The 27,021-nt window shown below is 44.0% G+C and overlaps 1 protein-coding gene across 1 annotated transcript in view; it reads right to left on the bottom strand.

The window, feature by feature from the left end:
• STX18 (syntaxin 18) overlaps nucleotides 1-27,021 on the bottom strand; it is a 197,491-nt gene that overhangs the window by 72,388 nt on the left and 98,082 nt on the right. The window contains exons 2-3 of the mRNA XM_069744834.1: nucleotides 18,169-18,236; nucleotides 9,782-9,894 (exon numbers count right to left, since the gene is read on the bottom strand). Coding sequence (XP_069600935.1) covers nucleotides 9,782-9,894; nucleotides 18,169-18,236 — 181 coding nt within the window. The remainder of the gene's footprint in view (nucleotides 1-9,781; nucleotides 9,895-18,168; nucleotides 18,237-27,021) is intronic.

Genomic DNA, 27,021 nt, shown 5'->3' with positions numbered 1-27,021 from the left:
ACCCTCTTCAATCTGGCTTCCGCTCTTTACACTCTACTGAAACTGCCCTCACTAAAGTCTCTAATGACCTACTAACAGCTAAATCTAATGGTCACTACTCCATGCTAATTCTCTTGGATCTCTCTGCAGCATTCGACACTGTGGATCATCAGCTCCTCCTCACTATGCTCCGCTCCATCGGCCTCAAGGACACCGTTCTCTCCTGGTTCTCCTCCTATCACTGTATGTTTTGCTGGTTCCTCCTCCTCTCACCTTCCCCTTACTGTTGGGGTTCCTCAAGGATCAGTCCTAGGCCCCCTACTCTTCTCGTTGTATACTGCCCCTATCAAACAATCAGTAGATTTGGTTTCCAGTACCATCTCTATGCTGACATAGTAACATAGTAACATAGTAACATAGTTAGTAAGGCCGAAAAAAGACATTTGTCCATCCAGTTCAGCCTATATTCCATCATAATAAATACCCAGATCTACGTCCTTCTACAGAACCTAATAATTGTATGATACAATATTGTTCTGCTCCAGGAAGACATCCAGGCCTCTCTTGAACCCCTCGACTGAGTTCGCCATCACCACCTCCTCAGGCAAGCAATTCCAGATTCTCACTGCCCTAACAGTAAAGAATCCTCTTCTATGTTGGTGGAAAAACCTTCTCTCCTCCAGACGCAAAGAATGCCCCCTTGTGCCCGTCACCTTCCTTGGTATAAACAGATCCTCAGCGAGATATTTGTATTGTCCCCTTATATACTTATACATGGTTATTAGATCGCCCCTCAGTCGTCTTTTTTCTAGACTAAATAATCCTAATTTCGCTAATCTATCTGGGTATTGTAGTTCTCCCATCCCCTTTATTAATTTTGTTGCCCTCCTTTGTACTCTCTCTAGTTCCATTATATCCTTCCTGAGCACCGGTGCCCAAAACTGGACACAGTACTCCATGTGCGGTCTAACTAGGGATTTGTACAGAGGCAGTATAATGCTCTCATCATGTGTATCCAGACCTCTTTTAATGCACCCCATGATCCTGTTTGCCTTGGCAGCTGCTGCCTGGCACTGGCTGCTCCAGGTAAGTTTATCATTAACTAGGATCCCCAAGTCCTTCTCCCTGTCAGATTTACCCAGTGGTTTCCCATTCAGTGTGTAATGGTGATATTGATTCCTTCTTCCCATGTGTATAACCTTACATTTATCATTGTTAAACCTCATCTGCCACCTTTCAGCCCAAGTTTCCAACTTATCCAGATCCATCTGTAGCAGAATACTATCTTCTCTTGTATTAACTGCTTTACATAGTTTTGTATCATCTGCAAATATCGATATTTTACTGTGTAAACCTTCTACCAGATCATTAATGAATATGTTGAAGAGAACAGGTCCCAATACTGACCCCTGCGGTACCCCACTGGTCACAGCGACCCAGTTAGAGACTATACCATTTATAACCACCCTCTGCTTTCTATCACTAAGCCAGTTACTAACCCATTTACACACATTTTCCCCCAGACCAAGCATTCTCATTTTGTGTACCAACCTCTTGTGCGGCACGGTATCAAACGCTTTGGAAAAATCGAGATATACCACGTCCAATGACTCACCGTGGTCCAGTCTATAGCTTACCTCTTCATAAAAACTGATTAGATTGGTTTGACAGGAGCGATTTCTCATAAACCCATGCTGATATGGAGTTAAACAGTTATTCTCATTGAGATAATCCAGAATAACATCCCTCAGAAACCCTTCAAATATTTTACCAACAATAGAGGTTAGACTTACTGGCCTATAATTTCCAGGTTCACTTTTAGAGCCCTTTTTGAATATTGGCACCACATTTGCTATGCGCCAATCCTGCGGAACAGACCCTGTCGCTATAGAGTCCCTAAAAATAAGAAATAATGGTTTATCTATTACATTACTTAGTTCTCTTAGTACTCGTGGGTGTATGCCATCCGGACCCGGAGATTTATCTATTTTAATCTTATTTAGCCAGTTTCGCACCTCCTCTTGGGTTAGATTGGTGACCCTTAATATATGGTTTTCATTGTTTCTTGGGATTTCACCTAGCATTTCATTTTCCACCGTGAATACCGTGGAGAAGAAGGTGTTTAATATGTTAGCTTTTTCCTCGTCATCTACAACCATTCTTTCCTCACTATTTTTTAAGGGGCCTACATTTTCAGTTTTTATTCTTTTACTATTGATATAGTTGAAGAACAGTTTGGGATTAGTTTTACTCTCCTTAGCAATGTGCTTCTCTGTTTCCTTTTTGGCAGCTTTAATTAGTTTTTTAGATAAAGTATTTTTCTCCCTATAGTTTTTTAGAGCTTCAATGGTGCCATCCTGCTTTAGTAGTGCAAATGCTTTCTTTTTACTGTTAATTGCCTGTCTTACTTCTTTGTTTAGCCACATTGGGTTTTTCCTATTTCTAGTCCTTTTATTCCCACAAGGTATAAACCGCTTACACTGCCTATTTAGGATGTTCTTAAACATTTCCCATTTATTATCTGTATTCTCATTTCTGAGGATATTGTCCCAGTCTACCAGATTAAGGGCATCTCTAAGCTGTTCAAACTTTGCCTTCCTAAAGTTCAGTGTTTTTGTGACTCCCTGACAAGTCCCCCTAGTGAAAGACAGGTGAAACTGCACAATATTGTGGTCGCTATTTCCTAAATGCCCAACCACCTGCAGATTTGTTATTCTGTCAGGTCTATTAGATAGTATTAGGTCTAAAAGTGCTGCTCCTCTGGTTGGATTCTGCACCAATTGTGAAAGATAATTTTTCTTGGTTATTAGCAGAAACCTGTTGCCTTTATGGGTTTCACAGGTTTCTGTTTCCCAGTTAATATCCGGGTAGTTAAAGTCCCCCATAACCAGGACCTCATTATGGGTTGCAGCTTCATCTATCTGCTTTAGAAGTAGACTTTCCATGCTTTCTGTTATATTTGGGGGTTTGTAACAGACCCCAATGAGAATTTTGTTACCATTTTTCCCTCCATGAATTTCAACCCATATGGACTCGACATCCTCATTCCCTTCGCTAATATCCTCCCTTAAAGTGGACTTTAGACAAGACTTTACATAGAGACAAACCCCTCCTCCTCTCCGATTTTTACGATCCTTTCTAAACAGACTGTAACCCTGTAAGTTAACTGCCCAGTCATAGCTTTCATCTAACCATGTCTCGGTTATTCCCACTATGTCAAAGTTACCTGTTACACGACACCCAATTATACACTTCTTCTCCTGATATCACACCGACCTTTTTAGAAAACACCAGTGATTGTCTTACCGCTGTCTCTAACATCATGTCTTCCCTCTATCTGAAACTAAACCTGTCAAAAACTGAACTCCTCATGTTCTCTCCCTCTACTAACCTACCTTTGCCTGACATTGCCATCTCCGTGTGCGGTTCCACCATTACTCCAAAGCAACATGCCCGCTGCCTTGGGGTCATCCTTGATTCTGACCTTTCATTCACCCCCTACATCCGATCACTGGCTCGCTCTTCTTACCTGCATCTCAAAAACATTTCTAGAATTCGCCCTTTTCTTACTTTCGACTCTGCAAAAACTCTTACTGTTTCACTTATTCATTCTCGTCTGGACTATTGTAACTCTCTACTAATCGGCCTCCCTCTTACCAAACTCTCCCCGCTCCAATCTGTCCTGAATGCTGCAGCCAGGATCATATTCCTCACCAACCGTTACACCGATGCCTCTACCCTGTGCCAGTCATTACACTGGCTACCCATCCACTCCAGAATCCAGTACAAAACTACTACCCTCATCCACAAAGCACTCCATGGCTTAGCACCACCCTACATCTCCTCCCTGGTATCAGTCTACCACCCTACCCGTGCCCTCCGCTCCGCTAATGACCTCAGGTTAGCATCCTCAATAATCAGAACCTCCCACTCCCGTCTCCAAGACTTTACACGTGCTGCGCCGATTCTTTGGAATGCGCTACCTAGGTTAATACGATTAATCCCCAATCCCCACAGTTTTAAGCGTGCCCTAAAAACTCATTTGTTCAGACTGGCCTACCGCCTCAATGCATTAACCTAACGATCCCTGTGTGGCCTATTTATAATAAAAAAAAAAAAAAAAGGTTCCTCGCATCATGTTCTCATACACTTTATGCAGTATTAGCCCTCTGTGTCTGTACTGCTACATACTTAGGCAGTTAACTGGTTCATGCAGCTTTACATGAACACCTGAGCCTTACACTATAGCTGGTCCGAATAACTAAAGCAATTGTTACCATCCACCTCTCGTGTCTCCCCTTTTCCCCATAGTTTGTAAGCTTGCGAGCAGGGCCCTCACTCCTCTTGGTATCTATTTTGAACTGTGATTTCTGTTATGCTGTAATGTCTATTGTCTGTACAAGTCCCCTCTATAATTTGTAAAGCGCTGCGGAATATGTTGGCGCTATATAAATAAAAATTATTATTATTATTATTATTATTATATGAATGGAAAAAAAAATAAAAACCAGTGATGGAAAACCCACCCACAGAGAGGAGTTAAAAGACCATAAATTGGTAGAGTCAATGGAGGAAATTTTCATTCCCATAAATGCAAGTTTTCCTGTGTCTATTTCTAAGTCAAAAATAATGGAACATGTGCATGGATAACTGTGCACACATTTTCATATTTTCCCCCCCCTTTTTTTAACTTTCTAAAAAAAAAAAAAAATGTGATGAAGCTTAAATGGGGTTCCAGAAAAATGTTCTATAATTGAGGCCAGAAACTAACGCTCCAATCTATATAAGTACAATTATGCACAGACGGCCTTATATTTTTATAAGGAGCCACTCTTAATCACATGTAAGGATTTTCATTCGGACCACCGTATAAAATCCCAGGCTCTAAAACTAAGGCTACATAGACTAACCACAACACATGGCTAAAAAAAAAAAAAGCCGCAACACTGCACCAAAATGAAAGAAAGTGGCGAGGCCGCGTGTCCAAAAGGCTTAGATTTGTGGGGACTTGTGGGTTGGCAACTTCAAAGTTGCAATAAAACCACATTCACTTTTGTTATTTGGCCGTGTAACGTACCGGTCTCTGCAAAAAGTTCCAAGAAAGAGTGGGAAAAAATGCTGCAAAGTAAGAATTACTTTAAAAAAAAATTAAAGTGCTAATAGTTTATCAAGTAACGAAATGTAAAGTGAATGAGAAAAAATCCATTTGTGTGACCAAAGATTTTCTGCAAAACAGCATCAATTCTTCCAGATACACTTGCACAAAGTTTTTGAAGGGACTCGGCAGTGAGGTGGTTCCAAACATCTTAGAGAACTGACCACAGATCTTCTGTGGATGACACTTGCGCAAATCCTTCTCTCTCTTCATGTAATCCCAGACAGACTGGATGATGATGATGAGATCAGGGCTCTGTGGAGGCATTCATGTTCTTCTTTGGGCTGAAGATCGTTCTTAACGACATTAATTGTATGTCTGGGGTTGTTGTCCTGCTGCAGAATAAATTTGGAGCCAATTAGACGCCTCCCTGAAGGATATTATTTCTCAATAATAATCCTGAACAAATTCCCAACTCAATTTGCTGAAATGCAGCCTCAAACATTCAAGGACCCTCCACCATGCTTCACTGCTGCCTGCAGACCATCATTATTGTGCCGCTCTCAAGCAACAAACTGCCTTTTGTTACAGCCAAATATTTCACATTTTGACTCCTCAGTCTGGAGCACCTGCTGCCATTTTTCTGCACAACGGTTCCTATGTATTTATGTATAATTCAGACACTTGGCCTTGTTTTGATGTGGAAAGTCTGTCTTTGGGCTGCAAGTCGTCCATGAAGACCACTTCTGCCCAGACTTCTCCGAACAGTACACGGGTGCAGATGACTCCCGTTGCTTACTGCCAGTTCTGAACTGATGGCACTGCTGGACATCTTCCAATTTTGAAGGGAAGCACAATGCGTCTTTAATCTGCTGCACAGTTTCTTTGACTGCCCACTGTGTCTATGGTCCTCGGTGTTACTTATTTCTTGGTCCATCTTCAAAAGACCTTAAACAAGACATTCAACCCCAGTCTGCTTTGAAATCTTTGCTAGGAAGAGACCTTGCTGATGCAGCATGACTACCTTGTGTCTTGTTGCTGCGCTCAGTCTTGACACGGTGTATGACCAGAGACATAAAAACCTCATCACTGTAGCAATTTAGCTGTTCCTCACCCAATTTTCAACCTCCAAAAGAGCGGATTCGGTTTCCGTTTACAACCTACATATGAAAATGATGATCGATATTACCTATTAGTATAACTGGTTCCTCATACACGTGACTATAATCCTACAAAATCCCTGACTCTGTGGAAGTGTCCTGAGAAGATCTGATGATGTTTTGAAGATAAAGGGCGGTCACACTAAATATTGATTTAGATTTCTCCTTTGTTCATTACCTTTGAATTCAGTTATTAACACTTCTATTTTTGAAAAATTTTACATTATAGCATTTTTTTCAGCACCACCCCAAAACTTTTAGACAGTCACTGTGTACTGAAGATCCTATCAAAAACGTTCTCATCTAGAGATGGGCCAAAAGACCTGGGGGACTTTGGTTCAGCTGGCAATTTGCTAGTCTGGGCTTGATGGACTAGAACTCTTCGGACCTGCCCCTAATTACCTGCATCCCTGGTGCCACCTCTAATTAATAGGCTCTGGGATGTCAGCGTTGCGGAGCGATGCGTGCATTAGCTCACTCCAGGCCAAGTACTCAGAAGAGGTGCCGGGGATGCCAAGCAGGTAGGAGCACGTTGCACTGTACGGTTCCCGGCAGCCATGGACTACCAAAGTGTCTACTGAACCAGGGTCCTACAAATATTTTTGCTCTACCCTAGTCGGATAGAAAAATTCACTAGGCCCTTGAGCTATGGCAGTCTTTTTGATGGAGGCCATGAACCTAGATTTTTGTGGGCAGAAGGTGCCCAAGGAAACTACCTCTTCTGTCCATTCGCATACTGCACACAAAGCCCGCTCTCCGAATGTGCTCAGATAGATCTTTTCTGCCTTCATTTTCTCTGTGTTAACCAACAAATCTATTAGACCGGAATCTGAAAATAGCAAAAGAGCAATAAATCTGCATGAGTGAGAAGACGCGGGGCGTATCAGTCAGTATCATCTTATTACTATGTAGTTACATGGGTGGAATACAGATAGGACAGCGGATGGAGGAGCGTTACACGTACGGCCACCAAACTGCTTATTACTATGGAAGACAGTTCACAAAACAGTCTAAAATTGCTTGGTTTGACCCTACAAATGCCCGGATGCCCTTGTACTGCTCTGTGTGAAATTGTTTTCATCAAACTCAGAGCTGGAATAGAAATATAAGGTAAGAAAAAGTTAAGTGTCTGCGGAGGACTGTTCAACGCCATGATTGCATAGACATAGATTACATGTATTCCATGCCAAGTCAGGATGAAGAGAGTCCATTTATCAGAGATAACCCGTTTATAAAGCAATTCTTGAAAAGATCAACTGATCATTGCTTTCAGCAACCAGCACCCCCGCAGGACAAAAGTAGTATTACATGACAACCATTCAGATTAAATTCATGGGCAGCCAGAGTCCCTCAGAATGGGAGCCAAACATACTAAGGGGCCCTTAGTTCAGGCTCTGAGCTGGGGGGCCCACGCTCTACGATGTGGAACAACCTCTTTAAAAAGGTCCTCACCGTCCCTACGTCTCACAGCTGAAAATAGAAGAGGATCCTTGTGTTCTTTGCAGGGTTTCTGTAAAAATCGTCTAAAAATTATGCAGAAAATCCTGCAAAACAGTGAAAACTAAAAGGGCAAGATTATCTTCTTTTCTTCCTTCCAAATCATTAAAGCTTTTTTCTCCTCTCAGAAAATAAGTTCTAAATGTAATTTGCAAGAAATTCACATGTAAAGAGGCCTTCTAATGGCATGTCCATGGTCTCGAGAATGGGGCTCCAGCGGATGCTGTTGTCAAAGAGGTGGGCAGGAATACCATGCAGATGAATAGGAATTACGGCAGCCACTGTACACACACAAATGCCATGCAGAGCCTCTCCATAAAGGAGACAGATGGAGGGCCCCCCATCAAGGAGACAGAGGGAGGCCCCCCATCAAGGAGACAGAGGGAGGCCCCCATCAAGGAGACAGAGGGAGGCCCCCATCAAGGAGACAGAGGGAGGCCCCCCATCAAGGAGACAGAGGGAGGCCCCCCATCAAGGAGACAGAGGGAGGCCCCCCATCAAGGAGACAGAGGGAGGGCTCCCCATCAAGGAGACAGAGGGAGGCCCCCATCAAGGAGACAGAGGGAGGGCCCCCCATCAAGGAGACAGAGGGCGGCCCCCATCAAGGAGACAGAGGGAGGCCCCCCATCAAGGAGACAGAGGGCGGGCCCCCCCATCAAGGAGACACCCCCCCCCATCAAGGAGACAGAGGGAGGGCTCCCCATCAAGGAGACAGAGGGGAGCCCCCATCAAGGAGACAGAGGGCGGGCCTCGCATCAAGGACACAGAGGGAGGCCCCCCATCAAGGAGACAGAGGGAGGCCCCCCATCAAGGAGACAGAGGGAGGCCCCCCATCAAGGAGACAGAGGGCGGGCCTCGCATCAAGGAGACAGAGGGAGGCCCCCCATCAAGGAGACAGAGGGAGGCCCCTCCATCAAGGAGACAGAGGGAGGCCCCCCCATCAAGGAGAAAGAGGGAGGCCCCCCATCAAGGAGACAGAGGGAGGCCCCCCATCAAGGAGACAGAGGGAGGCCCCCCCATCAAGGAGACAGAGGGAGGCCCCCCCATCAAGGAGCCAGAGGGAGGCCCCCCCATCAAGGAGACAGAGGGAGGCCCCCCCATCAGAAGACAGAGGGAGGGCCCCCCATCAAGAAGACAGAGGGAGGGCCCCCCATCAAGAAGACAGAGGGAGGCCCCCCATCAAGAAGACAGAGGGAGGCTCCCCCCATCAAGGAGACAGAGGGAGGCCCCCACATCAGAAGACAGAGGGAGGGCCCCCCATCAAGGAGACAGAGGGAGGGCCCCCCATCAAGAAGACAGAGGGAGGCCCCCCATCAAGAAGACAGAGGGAGGCCCCCCCATCAAGGAGACAGAGGGAGGCCCCCCCATCAAGGAGACAGAGGGAGGGCCCCCCATCAAGAAGACAGAGGGAGGACCCTGATCAAGGAGGCAGACGCAGGGCGCCATGTTACATCTACTATACATTTATTTTATTCTGCAGGAGGTGTGATTACTTATTTTTTAAATTAAGTTTCCTGTGTTCCAAAAAGAAAAAACTTGCTATTCTTCTTTCTATTTTTTTGCGGTATCATTTATTAGCACCAATAATTTACCTTTATTACACGGCAGTATCAGATATGGAAAGTGTGTGGAGGCACAAGTGAAGATTTCTCAGTGGTAACATTTTGGGCTGCACATTACTCGCTAATTAGTAATTATTTCTTTAGAGAAGGTAATGCAGAGGGGGAGGGTAGCAATTTAGACTATTTTGGGGGGGGGATTATTTGTCACCATATTAAACGTTATTGTAAATGTTGTTTAAAAAGGAGTCTTAATTTAAAGAGTTTTATTTTCTGAAAAAATTATCTAATACATTGAGGAGAATTACAAAGCCTCCGGCTTCAGAGAGGCCCCCTTGGCACCACATGATCCCGTTGCTGGGGCGCTGATGGTGTGACTGGGGGAGATCCCTCCCTCTGTCTAACAGTTTAGATGCCGCGGTCACTACTGACTTCTGCATCTAAGGGATTAAATAACAACTAAGAAATGATCTTCAATCACTAGATCTCACCTTCTGCTCGGAGGTCGTGGATAGCGCCAGAACACGCCCTCATGAAGGTCTGTGCATCCTGATCAATCTGGTCACGTTCACTGTCCGTCATGCGGGAATATTTAGACACATGGCTAAAAGAAAAAAAGGAAATTAAATCTAACATTAGTGATGACAAAATGCCACATTTATGTTTGCTAGATTTTTTTTTTTTGCAGTAACACGATTTGCTCTAGGTAGAGAAAGAAATAAAAAATGGTTCCCACATTTAACCACTTTACCCTCGAAGGGGGTTTCCACTTTAAGCACAGTGGACGCTAAGCCCTCCAAAATACCGTATATACTGGAGTATAAGCCGAGGCACCTACTTTTGCCACGGAAAACTGAGTAAGCTTATTGACTCGAGTATAAGCCGGGTATGCATTGTCCCCTTATCCCTGTCCTGGTATGTGTGGCTCCCCCGGTCCCATCGTTGTATGCATGGCTCACATCCTCCCCCCCCCCGCATCTCCGTTGTGTCGGCGCAGGCAACTCTCCCTATGCTCAGAGGTCACGTGGTACCACTCATTAATGTAATGAATATGCGCTCCACGCCTATGGGAGTGGAGACACGTACATATTCATTACCTTAATGAGCGGAACCACGTGACCTCTGAGCACAGGGAGAGCTGCCTGAGCCGAGACAACGGAGAAGCAGCGACGGAGCGAGGAGGGAGAGTATGATGCCTTCTGTTGGCCTGCAGCTGTCACTGTGCCCCTGTCGCTGCTCCGCCACTCACCCTTTCCCGCAGGCTTTCTGGACAATGACTCGTGTATAAGCCGAGGGGGGTGTTTTCAGTACTAAAAAAAATGTGCTGAAAATCTCGGCTTATACAGGAGTACATACGGTAACTAAAGGAGAGTAGGTATTTAGCCTCCTGTGCTCCTGCTCCTCTCCCGGATCCAGCAACGGCAGTCCAACGCTGCTTGGGTCTACTGGAGCACAACCGGCAAGCTCAGTGATCGGCTACATCAATGTTGCGTCACCGCTTCAGTCAAAAAGACCTGAGCAGCATCGGTGAGTCACCGCTGGACCTGGGGATGGCGAGCAAAATGATCCAGGATTATTAAATTCCTGTGTTGTTCCCTCTACTATACAAAGAACAGGGCATAAGTTTTACCTTAAAGGGGTTGTCCAGGCTTGGGGTTCATGTCTGCAGTCACTCTACATGACTGTAGACTTGTGAATCATCACAGTGCGCATTGTCAGGATTCTCTAGTGCTGGAATCCGGTGGTCACGTAACCAAAGTACCGTATTTTCCGGCGTATAAGATGACTTTTTAACCCCTGTAAATCTTCTCAAAAGTCGGGGGTCATCTTTTATGCCGGGTGTCGTCTTATACGGCGTGTGCGGAGCTGTGAGGTCACAGCATATGGTGTAGGGAGCTGTCCCGGATGGTACGCAGGGTCTGGTGGAGAGGAGACTCTCCTCCAGGCCCTGGGTGCCATACTCATGTAAAGAAAATTTTTAATTTTATTATCTATCCCTAACTAAGAGGGTGATGAAGGGGGGTTTGATTTACTTTTATAGTGTTTTTTATATTGGATTTTTATGATTGGCAGCCGTCACACACTAAAAGACGCTTTTTATTGCAAAAAATATTTTTTGCATCTCCACATTTTGAGAGCTATAATTTTTCCAGATTTTGGTCCACAGAGTCATGTGAGGTCTTGTTTTTTGCGGGGCGAGTTGACGTTTTTATTGCTAACATTTTCGGGCACGTGACATTTTTTGATCGCTTTTTATTCCAATTTTTGTGAGGTAGAATGACCAAAAAACAGCTATTCATGATTTTTTTTTTTTTTTGGGGGGGGGGGGGGGGGGCGGGCGCTTATAACGTTCCACATTTGGTAAAACGGATAAAGCAGTTTTATTCTTCGGGTCAGTACGATTACAGCGATACCTCATTTGTATCATTTTTTTATGTTTTGGCGCTTTTATACGATAAAAGCTTTTATATAAAAAATAATTTTTGCATCGCTTTATTCTGAGGACTATAACTTTTTTATTTTTTTTTTGCTGATGATGTTGTATGGTGGCTCTTTTTTTGCGGGACAAGATGACGTTTTCAGCGGTACCATGGTTATTTATATCTGTCTTTTTGATCGCGTGTTATTCCACTTTTAGTTTGGCGGTATGATAATAAAGCATCGTTTTTTTGCCTCTTTTTTTTTTTCTTACGGTGTTCACTGAAGGGGTTAACTAGAGGGCCAGTTTTATAAGTCGGGTCGTTATGGACGCGGCGATACTAAATATGTGCACTTTTATTTATTTTTTTATTATTTAGATAAAGAAATGTATTTAGTGGAACAATATTTTTTTTTTCTTTATTTAGGATTTTTTTTTTTAATTTTTTTTTACGTGTACCGTAAATTATTATTTTTTTTTTACTTTGTAACATTGCCCCAGGAGGGGGACATCATGTTACAGTGACAGATCGCTGCAGGGAGGCTTGTTGGGGCCTGCTCTGAGCAGGCTCTGGCAACACAGTAACATAGTAACATAGTTAGTAAGGCCGATAAAAGACATTTGTCCATCCAGTTCAGCCACCTCCCTGCAGGACCCGGAAGGCCCCCCACGGCCATTTTGGATCCAGAGCCTACAGGGAGAAGAAGGTAGGAGACCCTCGGAGCAACGTGATTACATCGTGTTGCTCCAAGGGTCTCAGGGAAGCAAGCAGGGAGCCCCCTCCCTGCGCGATGCTTCCCTGTGCCGCCGACACGCTGCGTTCATCTTTGTTCACAGTGTGCCGGGGGTTAATGTGTCAGGAGTGCTCTGTGACTGCTCCTGGCACATAGTGCCGGATGTCAGCTGCGATAGTCAGCTGACACCCAGCCCCGATCGGCCGCGCTCCCCCCCGTGAACGCGGCTGATCGGTAATGACGTACTATCCCGTCAGTGGGCATATGGGCCCATACCACCTCGACGGGATACTACGTCATACGTCAGAAAGGGGTTAAAGAGAATCTGGCAGCAGGTTTTTGCTATGCAATCAGACAGCAGCATGATGCAGGGGCAGAGACCCCGATTCCATCCATGTGTTACTTAATTTATGGGGTGCAGCAGTTGTGATAGAGTCACCATTTTCTCTGCTGCTGATTAAACACTAATTTTACTGAAACCTTTTGTGATTAATCCAAGACGCTGATCTCACAACTAGGGGCTGTTCAGCGCGGAAAACCCCTTTAATAACTAAACCAATGACAATTCGTAATATTATTTCGGGGCATTGAAAACTGAAAGAAGCAAAAAGGTCAACATTTTGCACAGAAATAATCTTAACAGTCCAGAACATGTGTTATATACAGTCATGTTTTTTTTGTGTGAAATTATGTCCAATTTTCCGTTTTTTCCTCTTTTTTTTTTTTGTGTTGTTCCAACACACAAAGGAAATAAACATAACTATAAAAACATGTGCAATTGCAATAATTTTCCGGGAGAAATATTTCAGTTTCTGCAACAATGTCACGGGTGCCTACACTTTTGGAAATGACTAGCTGAACACAAAGGAAAAATATAAGGGAGGATTTCAGAGCGTCATCTGATAGTATCCAAATTTATAGTACCACTGCGCCATCTGCTGGACAGTGAGAGCACGTGCAGCAGACAACAATTACGCCAAGACGTTTTTTTTTTTTTAATGGTTTTAGGAGTTTGTAAGAAATTGAATGTCAACTGGAGACTTAACAGGCCATAAATCCAAATGTAATGTCTTATGCTTTTCCAGGAAGGGAATTCTGCTCCCCCCCCCCCCCCAAAAAAAAAAAAAAAAGTTGGAAAAACATTTTTGGGACAAATATGACATTTTAATACATTTCTGACAGCGTTGCCAAGGCTGAAAACTTAAAAAAAAAATTGGGTGTTGTGCGTATCGTACTCTGTTTTTCCTGCATAGAGATGCAGAAATGTCTGCATCCAAATACTTAGGGCATGTGCGCATGTTTAGTCTTTGCTTGCAGAATTTTCTGCAAAGTTATCTGCATCTCCTGGCAGCAAAAACGCTGCAGCAAAAATGTCACCATCCTACGTAGGAGCGTTAAAAGAATTAACCTACATAGGCTGTAACCAAACAGTAATAGGCAGAAATCAGCGTGCACCACGAGATCTGTTAAGTTTTTACAAAAAATGAAAAAAATTGCGTTGACTCCGGCGTAATTTTCAGAACCAGCAGAGGGAAAGCAGATGGGTGAGGGCTGATGTTAATATTCTGGGAAGAAGCCAATAGCCATAAAAGTTCCCAGGCTAATAATATCAGCTCACACCTGTTTGCTCAGCCTTTACTGGCTGGTTTACAAGGGGACCCCAGGAAAAAAAAAAAAAAGAAGTAGGGTCCCCCTATAAAATCTAACCCACAAAAGCTAGGCAGGCAGCTCATGGCTGATATTAATAGCCTAGGAAGGGGCAATGGAAATTAGCCCCCTCCCAGACTAAAAACATCAGCTCTTAGCTTTCCCAGAAATGGAGCACCTATAACCACTTTGCCCTGGTGCGGTGATCATTGGGGGAGTTGATGTCACCTTTGTATTGTCCGGTGACATCAAGCCCAAAGGTTTGTAATGGAGAGGAGCCTATAAGAAGCCCTCATTACTAACCCCATAGTGATATTATAAAAAACAAAAGACAAAAAAAACACCCCCCCAGCCCCCCGGAATAAAGTCCTTTATTTGAAATAATGACTCCTTTATTGAATCTAAATTAAACCATACGCGCGTCATCACTCAATCTACTGAAGCCATTGTCTCCTGTAACAAAAATAACACAAATAATATTCCTCACCTGTCCACAGAGAAGATAATCTATAATCCCACGATGATCCTTATGACTTTGAGATCAGTCACTGATGTGACAGGACAGCCAGCTACACACTGACACAGGAGGTAATTGCTCCTGCGGTGTATAGAAAAGTTCTCATGCAGCGGCGGTGCCTTATGTGAGATCACTGGAGCTCATCAGCTGATGAACTTGTGTGACCTCTCTCACAGCAGCTCAGTGATACACTGCGGGAGCAATGACGCTCCTGTCAGTGTGTAGCTGGCGGTTGGTAAGAGCAGTCGCATCTCCCGATGTGACTGTTCTACAAGTAAGATCGCCATGGAACACTGTGGATAACGTGGACTACGTCGGACAGGAGTGTATATGGTGGTTTATTACTCTTGATTGTTTATAGGAGACATGGGCATTGGGGACTGGGCGTTAAAGGTGAGTATATGTTGTTTTTTATTTTACAAGGGCATTGGGGATTTGGTATTAGAAGAGTATAATCTGTTTTTTTATTTTAATACATATTTAATTATTTTAAATGTTTTGTTTCTTTTCTTTTAAACTTTGAGCACAGGCGCAAGCTGACAAGAGACTTCTCCCATCAGCGGCGCCTGCTATCGCTGTTATAAGTGACAGAAGGCGTCGACTGATGAGAGTAGTAGTCTCATCAGCTGAAACTGGTGACCTGTGGTAAGCTTTTTACCGCGGGTCACAGTATCTCTGCAGGGTCACGCTGACATCTGACAGCGTGACCCCACAGCGCTCTGACCCACGGTAACGATCTCCCGGAAGTAACGTTACCGCTGATCAGAACCGCCACGCCGATGTTTCCCACGGTGTCACACAGGGAAAAAAAACCCTGCAAATACTCTAAGGAAAATGACTGATCATGTGCACAACACTTCAGGATTGTCATTGAATTAGCTGGAATAAGGCTAAGATCACACTGGGCATTATTGCTGCGTTTTAATGCTAATTTTCAGCTACTTTTCACAGTACCAGCAAAGATTATGAGATTTCAAAAACCTCACGCACACACATTATTATTATTTTTTTTTTGTTATCAGTATTTTGTACTTTGCATGGGATTTTTGGACAGAGAGAGAGAATGTCACTTCTTTCAGAGTTTTTTTCAGGGTTTCTCAACCAATGGATTGAGTGCAAAAAAAAAAACAAACAAAAACACATGAAAACACATGAAAAAAAAAAACGCACAAAAATCTGAGTTTTTGCGGCAGCTTCTTTCCTGCCAAGCACCCAGGTTTTGTAGCAGAAAAAAAACACACAGCAAAAATGCCCAGTGTGAACGTAGCCTAAGGATTCCCTAACATTTTTGGCCCATTTCCATGCTGTGAAAATGCACCAAAAACCCACCGTGTGCACATGCCCTTAAGATTACATATAAGTCATCGCTTTCACGTGCATACACAAACACACAAACACAATCCCCAAAAAGTTGAGACGCTGTGTAAAATGTAAAGAAAACAAGAATTCAATAATTTATTCATACAGAACACAGGACACAGAGCAGGCGGTGAATGTTGGACATTTTTTCATTTCATTTGAAAAAAAATTAACTCATTTAGAAATTGATAAATGTAGCTCAAAAAAGTTGGGACAGGGCCGTGTCCATCCTGGCGTAGCATCACCTCTTCTTTTTCCAACAGTCTGTAAATGTCTGGAAAGTGAAGAGACAATTGCTGGAGTTTTGGGAGAGGAACCATTCTGATGTAGGATTCTCGATGCTCCACAGCCTGGGATCTTCACTGGATTTTTTGTTTTAAAAATACACCACATTCTTTTCTATTAGAGAAACTTCCAGACTGCAGCCAGACGGTTCATCACCAGAACTCTTCTTCTGTGAAGTCGTGCTGCTGTAATATGTAGGCAGTATGTGGTTTAGAATGGTCTTATTGAATTATGCAAGGCCTTTCCTGAAATAGACGTTGTCTGGGTGTAGACAATGTTTCTTTAAATCCTCCATATAATGCTCAGCACGGATAGTGCCTCTCATGTGTGAGCAACCAATGTCAGACACTAATGCAACTCCATACCACCAAAGATGCAGAGCTGTAAACTGATCAGGCTAGGTGGTCCGTCTCCTCGACGACAACAAGCTGGATGGTCAGTCTCCTCGACGACAAGCTGGATGGTCCGTCTCCTCGACGACAACAAGCTGGATGGTCCGTCTCCTCGACGACAACAAGCTGGATGGTCCGTCTCCTCGACGACAACAAGCTGGATGGTCCGTCTCCTCGACGACAACAAGCTGGATGGTCCGTCTCCTCGACGACAACAAGCTGGATGGTCCGTCTCCTCGACGACAACAAGCTGGATGGTCCGTCTCCTCGACGACAACAAGCTGGATGGTCCGTCTCCTCGACGACAACAAGCTGGATGGTCCGTCTCCTCGACGATAACAAGCTGGATGGTCCGTCTCCTCGACGACAACAAGCTGGATGGTCAGTCTCCTCGACGACAACAAGCTGGATGGTCCGTCTCCTCGACGACAACAAGCTGGATGGTCCGTCTCCTCGACGACAACAAGCTGGATGGTCCGTCTCCTCGACGACAACAAGCTGGATGGTCCGTCTCCTCGACGACAACAAGCTGGATGGTCCGTCTCCTCGACGACAACAAGCTGGATGGTCCTTCTCCTCGACAACAAGCTGGATGGTCCCTCTCCTCGACAACAAGCTGGATGGGCCCTCTCCTCGACAACAAGCTGGATGGTCTCTCTCCTCAAAAACAGGCTGGATGGTCCTTCTCCATAACAACAAGCTGGATGGTCCCTCTCCTCGACTCTCTTAGGGTCCGCAGAACACGACATCCATGGTTTTAAAAAATAAATTCCCATTTTGAGTCATCTGACACAGAATGGTATTCCATTTTGCCTCAGCCCATAATAAAATGCACTTTGGCCCAGAGAAGATGGCAGCTTTTCTGGATTGTGCTGATGTAGGACTTCTTCTTTGCATGCTATAATATAGATTGCACAGTTAACTGTGATCACAGACAATTTCTGGAAGTCTTCATGAGCCTGTTTTTAAATGGAGTGCCGCCAGAGGGCTAATAAATCACAAGAATCCATTACTGACCATCAGTCTTGTCCCTTATGCACATGGATTTCTCCAGAATCTCTAAATCCTAGGATATTATGTACTGTAGATTGTGGGATATACAAATTTTACAACGAGTAACATTTGTTCCACAATTTTTAGCCTCAGTTGTTCACAGACCTCTGACCATATTTGCTTCTGAAAGACTCTGCCTCTCCAACATGCCCTCTTGAAACAGTTGAAAATTGACCTTTCGGCTGTTTTTCTTTAGTACCACTTACTTTTCCAGCCTTTTATTAACCCCTTCCCAATTTTTTTTGAGATGTCTTTCTGCCATCAATTTCTAAAGGAGTTGATTTTTTTCAAATGAAATGGAAAAATGCCCAACGCTCACCTTCTGATCTGTGTCCTGAATAAAATATGTCTATAAGAGATTTCCAGATCATTGCATTTTTCTTTATACATGATTTTACATTTCGTTCTAACATTACTGGAATTGGGGTTATACATACACATAAGATATGCACGACTTGTTTTCCGCACTAACCTGCAGGCATTAATGTAATCCTTCCTATGCTCCAGGAGAAAATCCTTCAGCTTTCCAATGTTGTTGATCTAAGAAGGAAAAAAGAAAATATGAGGAATAAGGAACATGGACGATTCATACGGCTTTGTACATGTGACCGGGGACTAACGACCATCGTCCTCCATGATCTTTGGAGGTGGAGCAGTTACAGGCGAGCTCGGCGGCATTATCCGCGTTGACAGGGCGAGTCGCTCAGAGCCAACGACATGTCTGATTGTTATACGGTCGATGTGATTGTAGCAGCGCTGCAGACAATAACAGACACCAGGAGCACCGGAAGACTCGGCGCTGGACCGAGGGCAACAAATAGGACAGTAGATACAATTATATCCACTCTAGACAACACTCTCTGACCTAATCTACTAGGCTGATACATTGTGGCAAACTACGTATCAGCTCACAGAGCATACACTCAGCAGATGTGAAGCCTTTGAAAATTGCAAGAGCGTTTTCATTCACTGACAGCAAAAGACATTGCTTAAAAATACTAAGGAGTTAACTTTTTTTTGGAACTCAGTCGGTACATTCAATAAACTGGTTATTGAAAACGGGAATACCCCTTTACATTTCGATTTAGGCAATTGTCATTCATCACTATAAGGGCTTTCCTGCATACATGAAATGTGGCCACTAGATGGCACCAGAGCATGAAACATATGGCGAGACCTGCTGCATTTATACATGAAGTCCCAAGGCTTGTCACACTCACCGGCATCTACCAAGATTAGGGTATGGAGATACCCTGGTGACCGCGTGTCCTGTGGAAACGGCCTGAGAAAAACAGCAACACGTATCTCAGCTTTCCAGGAAACCAAGTTATGGCTTTTCAGAAACAACAGCCGAATAAGTCTCCACAGTGTGATAATTAAAAAATAAAATGATAAAACAAGCAGCTACGGAAGATAAGTTACATACATGTCACCATAGTGCTCTGACATCTTGGCAGTCCAGGAAAATGGCAGAACAAATGCTGGTGGCCCAGCAAAATGGCAGCACCGATGCCGGCGACTTGGGAAAACGGCAGCACAGACGTCGGCAGTCTGGGAAAACGGCAGCACAGACGTAGTCAGTCTGGGAAAACGGCAGCACAGACGTCGACAGTCTGGGAAAACGGCAGCACAGACGTCGGCAGTCTGGGAAAACGGCAGCACAGACGTAGTCAGTCTGGGAAAACGGCAGCACAGACGTCGACAGTCTGGGAAAACGGCAGCACAGACGTCGGCAGTCCGGAAAAACGGCAGTCCGGGAAAACGGCAGCACAGACGTCAGCAGTCCGGGAAAACGGCAGCACAGACGTCGGCAGACCGGGAAAACGGCAGCACAGATGCAGTTAGCCTGGGAAAACGGCAGCACAGACGTCGGCAGACCGGGAAAACGGCAGCACAGATGCAGTTAGCCTGGGAAAACGGCAGCACAGACGTCGGCAGCCCGGGAAAACGGCAGCACAGATGCAGTCAGCTTGGGAAAACGGCAGCACAGACGTCGGCAGCCCGGGAAAACGGCAGCACAGATGCAGTCAGCCTGGGAAAACGGCAGCACAGACGTCGGCAGTCCGGGAAAACAGCAGCACAGATGCAGTCAGCCTGGGAAAACGGCAGCACAGACTTCGGCAGTCCGGGAAAACAGCAGCACAGACGCCGGCAGCCTGGGAAAACGGCAGCACAGACGCCGGCAGCCTGGGAAAACTGCAGCACAGACTTCAGCAGTCCGGGAAAACGGCGCCAGTGATATCGCCACTCCTGGAAAAACAACACCAACGGCGTCAACAGTGCAGAAAAAAGTACCACTGATATGATGTGTTTGGGGCCTACCGACTCTCCATCATCATCTGTCGGAGGCCCCCATATGGTGGGTTCAGGGAGGGACTGGGCACCTGGCATTGGCTTCCTCTCCTCTCCCCATTGAGAGCACAGACGCTCGGTTACCAGCAATCTCGTGTGTACGGGGAGTCGGGGAACACGGCGGCCAGCTGAACGAACATTCGGCCGACAGCTTGTGTTCGGATAGATTTGGATCCCTGTTAATAAATCACAACTTTCAGCTTTCAAAACCAGGGATTTCTTCACCACTGTCATTTTTGCGGTGTAGGGGGGCGATTCAGGCTCCTCTCCAGGCCATCGTGAAGGGATCGATAAGACATTTACAGAGCAGGGGCCTGGAGAGGACATTGCTCCTCTAGTCGCCCATGGATGAAGAGCAGGACCCGGGCCGCCCCTCTGTACAATCACACCGTCCTGAATTACCTAAAAAACCACAATTCGTCCAGGAACACAGCGAGAAATAACAGATAATGAAAGCTGCAAATGCTTCCAGAGGGCATCTTTCATGTCAGGCCAGATCCAATCCTGCAGAGGCCGCTTTCATTTCTCACTAGAAATAGACGTGGACGTCTGAGAAGATGGAGAGAGGGCCGACTGGGACTTTTCATCATCCTCGTATATATTCAAGATGTCTGATTTGTAGCAGAAGTAAAATCTAATAACAGAAGTAAAATTAACACCCCCCTGCGGCTATAATCGGGAGCATGTGACCAGAAAATCATTTATTATAAAAGGAGGCAGAGGCCTGGAAACGCCTGACCGGTTCACGTGCACGGCTTGTGCTTCAGAAGAAGGCGCCAAAGTAATAAATAAGGCATCTGATAATCCAGGAAAAAAAAAATAAAAAAAATCAGATAATCCAGTGATTGTTTTCAGCACAAAAAAATGCAATTTAGCAAAACTGATAGCAGAAGCTTCGAGGCAGAACGACCAGGAAATTCATTTGGTTAAAGGGCTACTCCACATCTCAAAGAATGATGGCTAGGATATGAAAGCACATTTAGATTATTAAGCATTTCATTTCTTGGACCTCCACTGACCCAGGAAAACAAAAAAGAAGCACAACTAATTCACTTCTGCAGCTACTTTTTTTCCTCCACCCCAACCTCCCACTAAGGCGGGACCTGCACAGTCCTAACCAAATAAATGGGGCTGTCTGGCCTTCACTGCACAGCCGGGTGTCCCTCAGAAAGGGACAGACAGATCTACACGAGCCCAGATCTCCATCGATCACAAGTGTGATGCTATAACCTAGTGATCCACCATTGCTTCACCATATGGGCATGCAGTTTAAAGAGAATCTGTCAGAAGGATCAACCCTCCTGATGGACATGTAGGTCATAGGAAGCTGAATACAATGACACCTTCATATCTGCAATCCGATGTCTTGTTCCAGAGAAATCCACTTTTTTTTCTTAATATGTTAACGATCTGTTAAGATCCTATGGACCAGACATAAATTTTTAGACTGGTAAAATAATCTCTGGAGGCAGATTCTCAGAATCTGCCTCCAGAGATTATTTTATCAGTGTGAGACATGTAACGACTGACAGCCTGCTCTCCTTAGAGTAACTCCTCCTTTCATTTACAATAATCTCCGGAGGCAGATTCTCAGGGAGATCTATGACTGGTCCATAGATCTTAACAGCTCATTTACATATTAAGAAAAAAAATGGATTTCTCTGGAATAAGTCATTGGATTGCAGATGTCAAGGTTTCCTTTTATCAAGTTTATGACCTGCATGCCCATATAGACTGCTCAGGCAGGTAGATCAAGTGCACTTCCAGCATTTCTCCAGGTTCTTTAGAATAAATCAATTAAAATAAAATAAAAAAAGGTATCATTTTTCCTGAGGGATGAACACCACTAGTTCCATATGTGAAATTTTTCATGTTGACAGATAGCACTTTACTATCCCCCGGTGGTTAACAATAGCTCGGATAAAGTACGATCCTGAATTTTGATTGGTCGCCATCCCAAAAGCTTAGAGGGGTTATCCTGGCTTGTGATTAAAGTCAGCAGTCACTATTTGAGCGACCACTTTAATAATCTGCAGCATACAAAATGGACATGAAATCCTAACCCAACGGTGAAGATTTCTTACCTTCCAGAACTTTAGAGCAAAGACATTACATTTGATGTTAAAAACAAAAATAAAAAAAAATAATAATAAATCAGTTCTTTTTCCTTTAAGCTCTAATTGAAATCCTGCAGTTATACAAGAGACTGCAATTAACGAAAATGGGGAAAAAAAAAAAAAAAGTGAAGTCGGCGCGGAAGCGGTAATTGCAATGTGTTTTCTTGGTCAATTAGACTGTACTCTCTGGTAATTCACAAAAGAAAATCCACTGTATCACAATGACAACTGTCTCATTTCCAAATGATTTGTTTCTGGGGGCACAGGCACTGGGCTCACATTTCCCAGACAAAAGTTTTGTTTTTCGTTTTTTTTTTTTTTTTTTAAACCAGGGTTGCACTGAGCAATTGATCCCGTAACCTAAAACTCGCCAGGTTGAGCAACATCTAAACAATGGGATAAGGGTGGCCATGTGCGGAGAGAGGTGTAGTTTAGAGGCAGGAGACAGCCAGCCGGGCTAGCTGTAATCTCATCATCAAAACTGCTACCTTGTTCAGTTTCTGTTTTGTGTCACTAAAATACCAGAAGAGGAGGAAAAAAAAAAAAAGAAAAAACAAAAAAGAAGCAAGACATGAATGGAACCCGAGATAACATGCATTGTTACACATCGTAAAGATATCAAGGAGAGCGGAGCAGAGCCAAAAACTATTAGGAGGCAACGTAAAGCCTGGAGAGAGGGCCGAAGTCTACACGAACCGCATCTTCTCCATCACGAGAAAGAAAAAATATATACCGTATATCTTTATCTAGAAATACACGGAAAATTAACGATCTAAACGTTCACTCAAACATGGCGGTCAAAGGATTCATTGCTACACCATATACAGTGGGGAAAATAAGTAACTCAAACTGACGATTTACCAAGCTTTCCCACCTACAAAGATCGGAGAGGTCTGTAATTTTTATCGTTGGTACACTTCAACTGTGAGAGACAAAATCTTAAAAAGAAAAATCCCCAAAAAATTACATTGTACGATTTTTACATAATTAATTTGCATTTTATTGCATGAAATAAGTATTTGATACAATAGAAAAACAGAAGTTAATATTTGGTACAGAAACCTTTAATTTTCAGACTTCAGACGTTTCCTGTAGTTCTTGACCAAGTTTGCACACACTGCAGCAGGGATTTTGTCCCCCCTCCTCCATACAGATCTCCTTCAGATCTTTCAGGTTTGGGGGCAGTCACTGGGAAATATGGAGTTTCAGCTCCCACCAAAGATTTTCTATTGGGTTCAGGTCTGGAGAACCCCTAGACCAGGGGTCCCCAACTCCAGTCCTCAAGGCCCACCAACAGGTCATGTTTTCAGGATTTCCTTTGCATTGCACAGGTGATGCAATTATTACCTGGGCAAGACTAAGGAAATCCTGAAAACATGACATGTTGGTGGGCCTTGAGGACTGGAGTTGGGGACCCCTGCCCTAGACCACTCGAGGACCTTACGGAACCACGCCTTAGTTGCCCTGGCTGTGTGTTTCGGGTCACTGTCATGCTGGAAGACCCAGCAATGACCTAACTTCAATGCTCTTACTGAGGGAAGGAGGTTGTTGGCCGAAATCTCACGATATATGACTCCATCTATCCTCCCTTCATTATGGTGCAGTCATCCTGTCCCTCTTGCAGAAAAGCACCCCCAATGTATGGTTTCCCCCACCATGCTTCACGGTTGGGACGGTCTTCTTCGGGTTGTATTCACCCTTCTTCCTCCAAACACGGCAAATGGAGATGATACCAAAAAGTTCTATTTTGGTCTCATCTGACCACATGACCTTCTCCCATATCTCTCCTGGATCATCCACAATAATATAGACTAAATATAATCTGATTTACATCTGTTAGTCAACATAAGTACATGTGGGGGTTGCCTGGTTGCTAGGGAATCCCCACATGTACTTATGCTGGCTAACAGATGTAAATCATTCAGCTGTGGCAATAAAAACTAAGTCTCTGAGCACTAAAAAAAATACTCGGAGGACCCCCGAGCATGCTCGGGAAATCTCGAGTAACGAGTATATTCGCTCATCACTACAGAGAACAGAACTATTCTACTTTGCCGTTTTGCCTGTTCGCGAATAGGTCTATAGGCAAGCCCCATATGTCCACAATTCGACTAAAAATTGACTGATTTGGTTTACCCAAGCTAAATTTCCCATGTTTAACCGCCAAAGAATTGAATGAGTTGTTATTGAGAATAACATTAATCTCTTTTCCAGATGACCTTTCTGGTATGAAACTGGACCGATAACACTGCCGGAATACAAGAGGTCAGAGAACCCAGCAAAGATATCGCCTATGATGCCCGACTGCATATTCTTTCCATCTTGCCATCTTGGAAGACATCACTCCTGATTTGTGAAATCCAGAAGAAGACGTTAAAAGACTTAGGGGCTCTAGTCTTGATTTTTTATTTTTTATGTTTAGATTCAAGAGCCAGCCCAATTTCTTCAAGGTAGCACTGACCTCTTCTAACTGGACGTTGCAGTGATCAGCAATCTACCTACAATTAGGAAATCATCCAGATACGGGACAACTAGCGTATGCTTTTCTCGTAGGTGAGCTGTCACTTCTATTATTTTTGTATAGACACAGGGGGCCACTGACAGCCCGAACGGTAAGGCCCTGAAATAGAAATGTTTGATTTATCTTTTTATGGCTATGGCCACCCTGAGGAATTTCTGATAATTGACATGAATTGGCACATGATAATACACATCTTTCAGAACCAGAAATATCTAAAACAGTCCGTAAAAAGCACTTTTATGGCTGATTTTATGGATTCCATCTTGAACGACTTCATTTTCAGGAATCTGTCCGGGCCCCTCAAATTGATTATTGTCCTGAAAGTTCCGATCTGTTTCTTTATCAAAAAGAGAGGGAAATAAAATCCTGGAGCTCCCGCTATCAAATGTCACCAGGGCGGCTTCCTGAAAGCGTGTCCTGCACATGCACAGACCCGGGACGTGGGGTAACCGGCCGACCACAGAAAATGGCGCCCGTACGTCAGCCAAGCTCCCCCTCGACCAGCTGTGGTGCTTCCATGACCCCTGCAGTGGCCACAGCAGGGATGGAGACACTGCCAGAACCAATCGGTCAGGCCTGGGAAACATTCTGAGGTTTCTAAGGTTCTGCCAATTCATCCAGACAAGGTTCCCCTTTCAAGGACAAGAAGCCAACTGATGTGTGGGAGAGGTATCGCCCTTTTAGCCTATAGGTTTCCTGATCTTGAAGGGCAGATTTCCCACTCTCCGTTGTGCTTTCATAGGTGAAAGAAAAATACAAGATGTCACCCAACTAGACTACAGGTAGCTTGCTATGGACATCTCAGTCTTCCTTTTCCCAATACTGTATCTCATCTTGACCCACAAAGTAAGAGATACAAGGTTACATGGCAAAGTTAAAGTTGTGGGTTCACTAGTAGACTGATACTAATGGGGCAACAGATGTAAAATGTCTTCTTGTTTCCCTGTACACAAATAAGAAATTAGTGGCAACTAAGGATAAAGACAACAAGACATCATGGTCACCGGATACTTTCGAACCCATAACTCTCATTTTGCCGTGTAACTTTTGTAGCTTACAAAATTGGACAAAAAACGTAAAATGGGTATAAATTGTGAAATGTCCTTACAAAAATAGAAGCAAAAAAAATCTGCCCATCAACTTTAATAGAGTGTCATCATTTTCACGTGACTTGTATGACACATTTAAAACATTGAAAAATGAGCGGTGAGATTTATTGAACCTTCGTGTAGCTGCCAGGATAGATGACAGCCCTGGTAGTTACTGTGTGCCCCCTGGACATGGTTCTCATGAGGGTAACATGTCAGCCATGTCAGTGACACAAACCAAACACTTCCAAAAGTACCAGTCGTCAATTTGTCCTTTCTGTTTCTCAACAAGTCGTTGATCCCGGGCGCTGACATTTCTCCTAGCGGTGATGGCATGCAGGACCAACTCCAGACTAATTAGCTCAGAGCAATTTAAAATTCAGTATATTGGATGTGAGATGCCAATCAAGCCACTGTCTATACATTGTAACAATATTTAGGAATGGAAAACAGCAGCCACCTAATGTTTACCCTAAAGCAAATTTTCCAAAAAGTTAACCATGTCGAAATTCTAAATTAACGCCTATGGTCATCAAGGAAGAAAAATTAGGTTCTCAACAAAGGAAAGATTTACAACAGATTGTTTTACACTGGAGCACATTGCTGGCTATTAAAACAGAGTTTCCAGGACTATTTAAGAAAATAAAAAATTGGGTTTTCTTTTTGCCTCCCAAATAACAGCATAAAGTCTCAAATGTATTGACGTGAATGAGGATGAGCTGCAATTCCAATTATTTCCAAAACTCAGCACTCCCTTAGCATTTTCTTTTAGCAAACATTTCCCACCAATAATTCTCCAAAACTTGCACTTGTCAATGTGATCGGTCTGGCGGATCTTTGGAAAACATGTAAATGAAACCTTAGAATCAAGATTCTTCAGTTTGGACGAGAACCGAAATTTCTAACCATGTGCTGGCGAGAACAACATTGATTAAAAAAGTGAAAAACACTCTATAAAAAGAAATGACGGAACAAAATGGACCTAAAAAAAAATGATTCACATCTACCAGTATACAACTTTACATGCCTGACTGTGGAAAGAACATCAACAAAAGTACATTTATATAATCAATAAGAAGTGAGGCACCAATTAAACCGGTACAATTAAAATAAATATGAACACAGAACAGCACAGATAGCCCACCAGAATAATCAAAGGCAAGTGGATGGGGAGAAGAGAATCCAAATCTCAACCATGTACAACGTGCGTTTCGCACCATGTGCTTCGTCAAGTGGGGAGGGGTGGG

Source organism: Ranitomeya imitator, chromosome 1 (genome assembly GCF_032444005.1).
Source record: "Ranitomeya imitator isolate aRanImi1 chromosome 1, aRanImi1.pri, whole genome shotgun sequence".
NCBI lineage: Eukaryota > Metazoa > Chordata > Amphibia > Anura > Dendrobatidae > Ranitomeya > Ranitomeya imitator.
The sequence above is the reverse complement of the archived record's forward strand: the minus strand, read 5'-3'. Positions and strand labels throughout refer to the sequence as shown.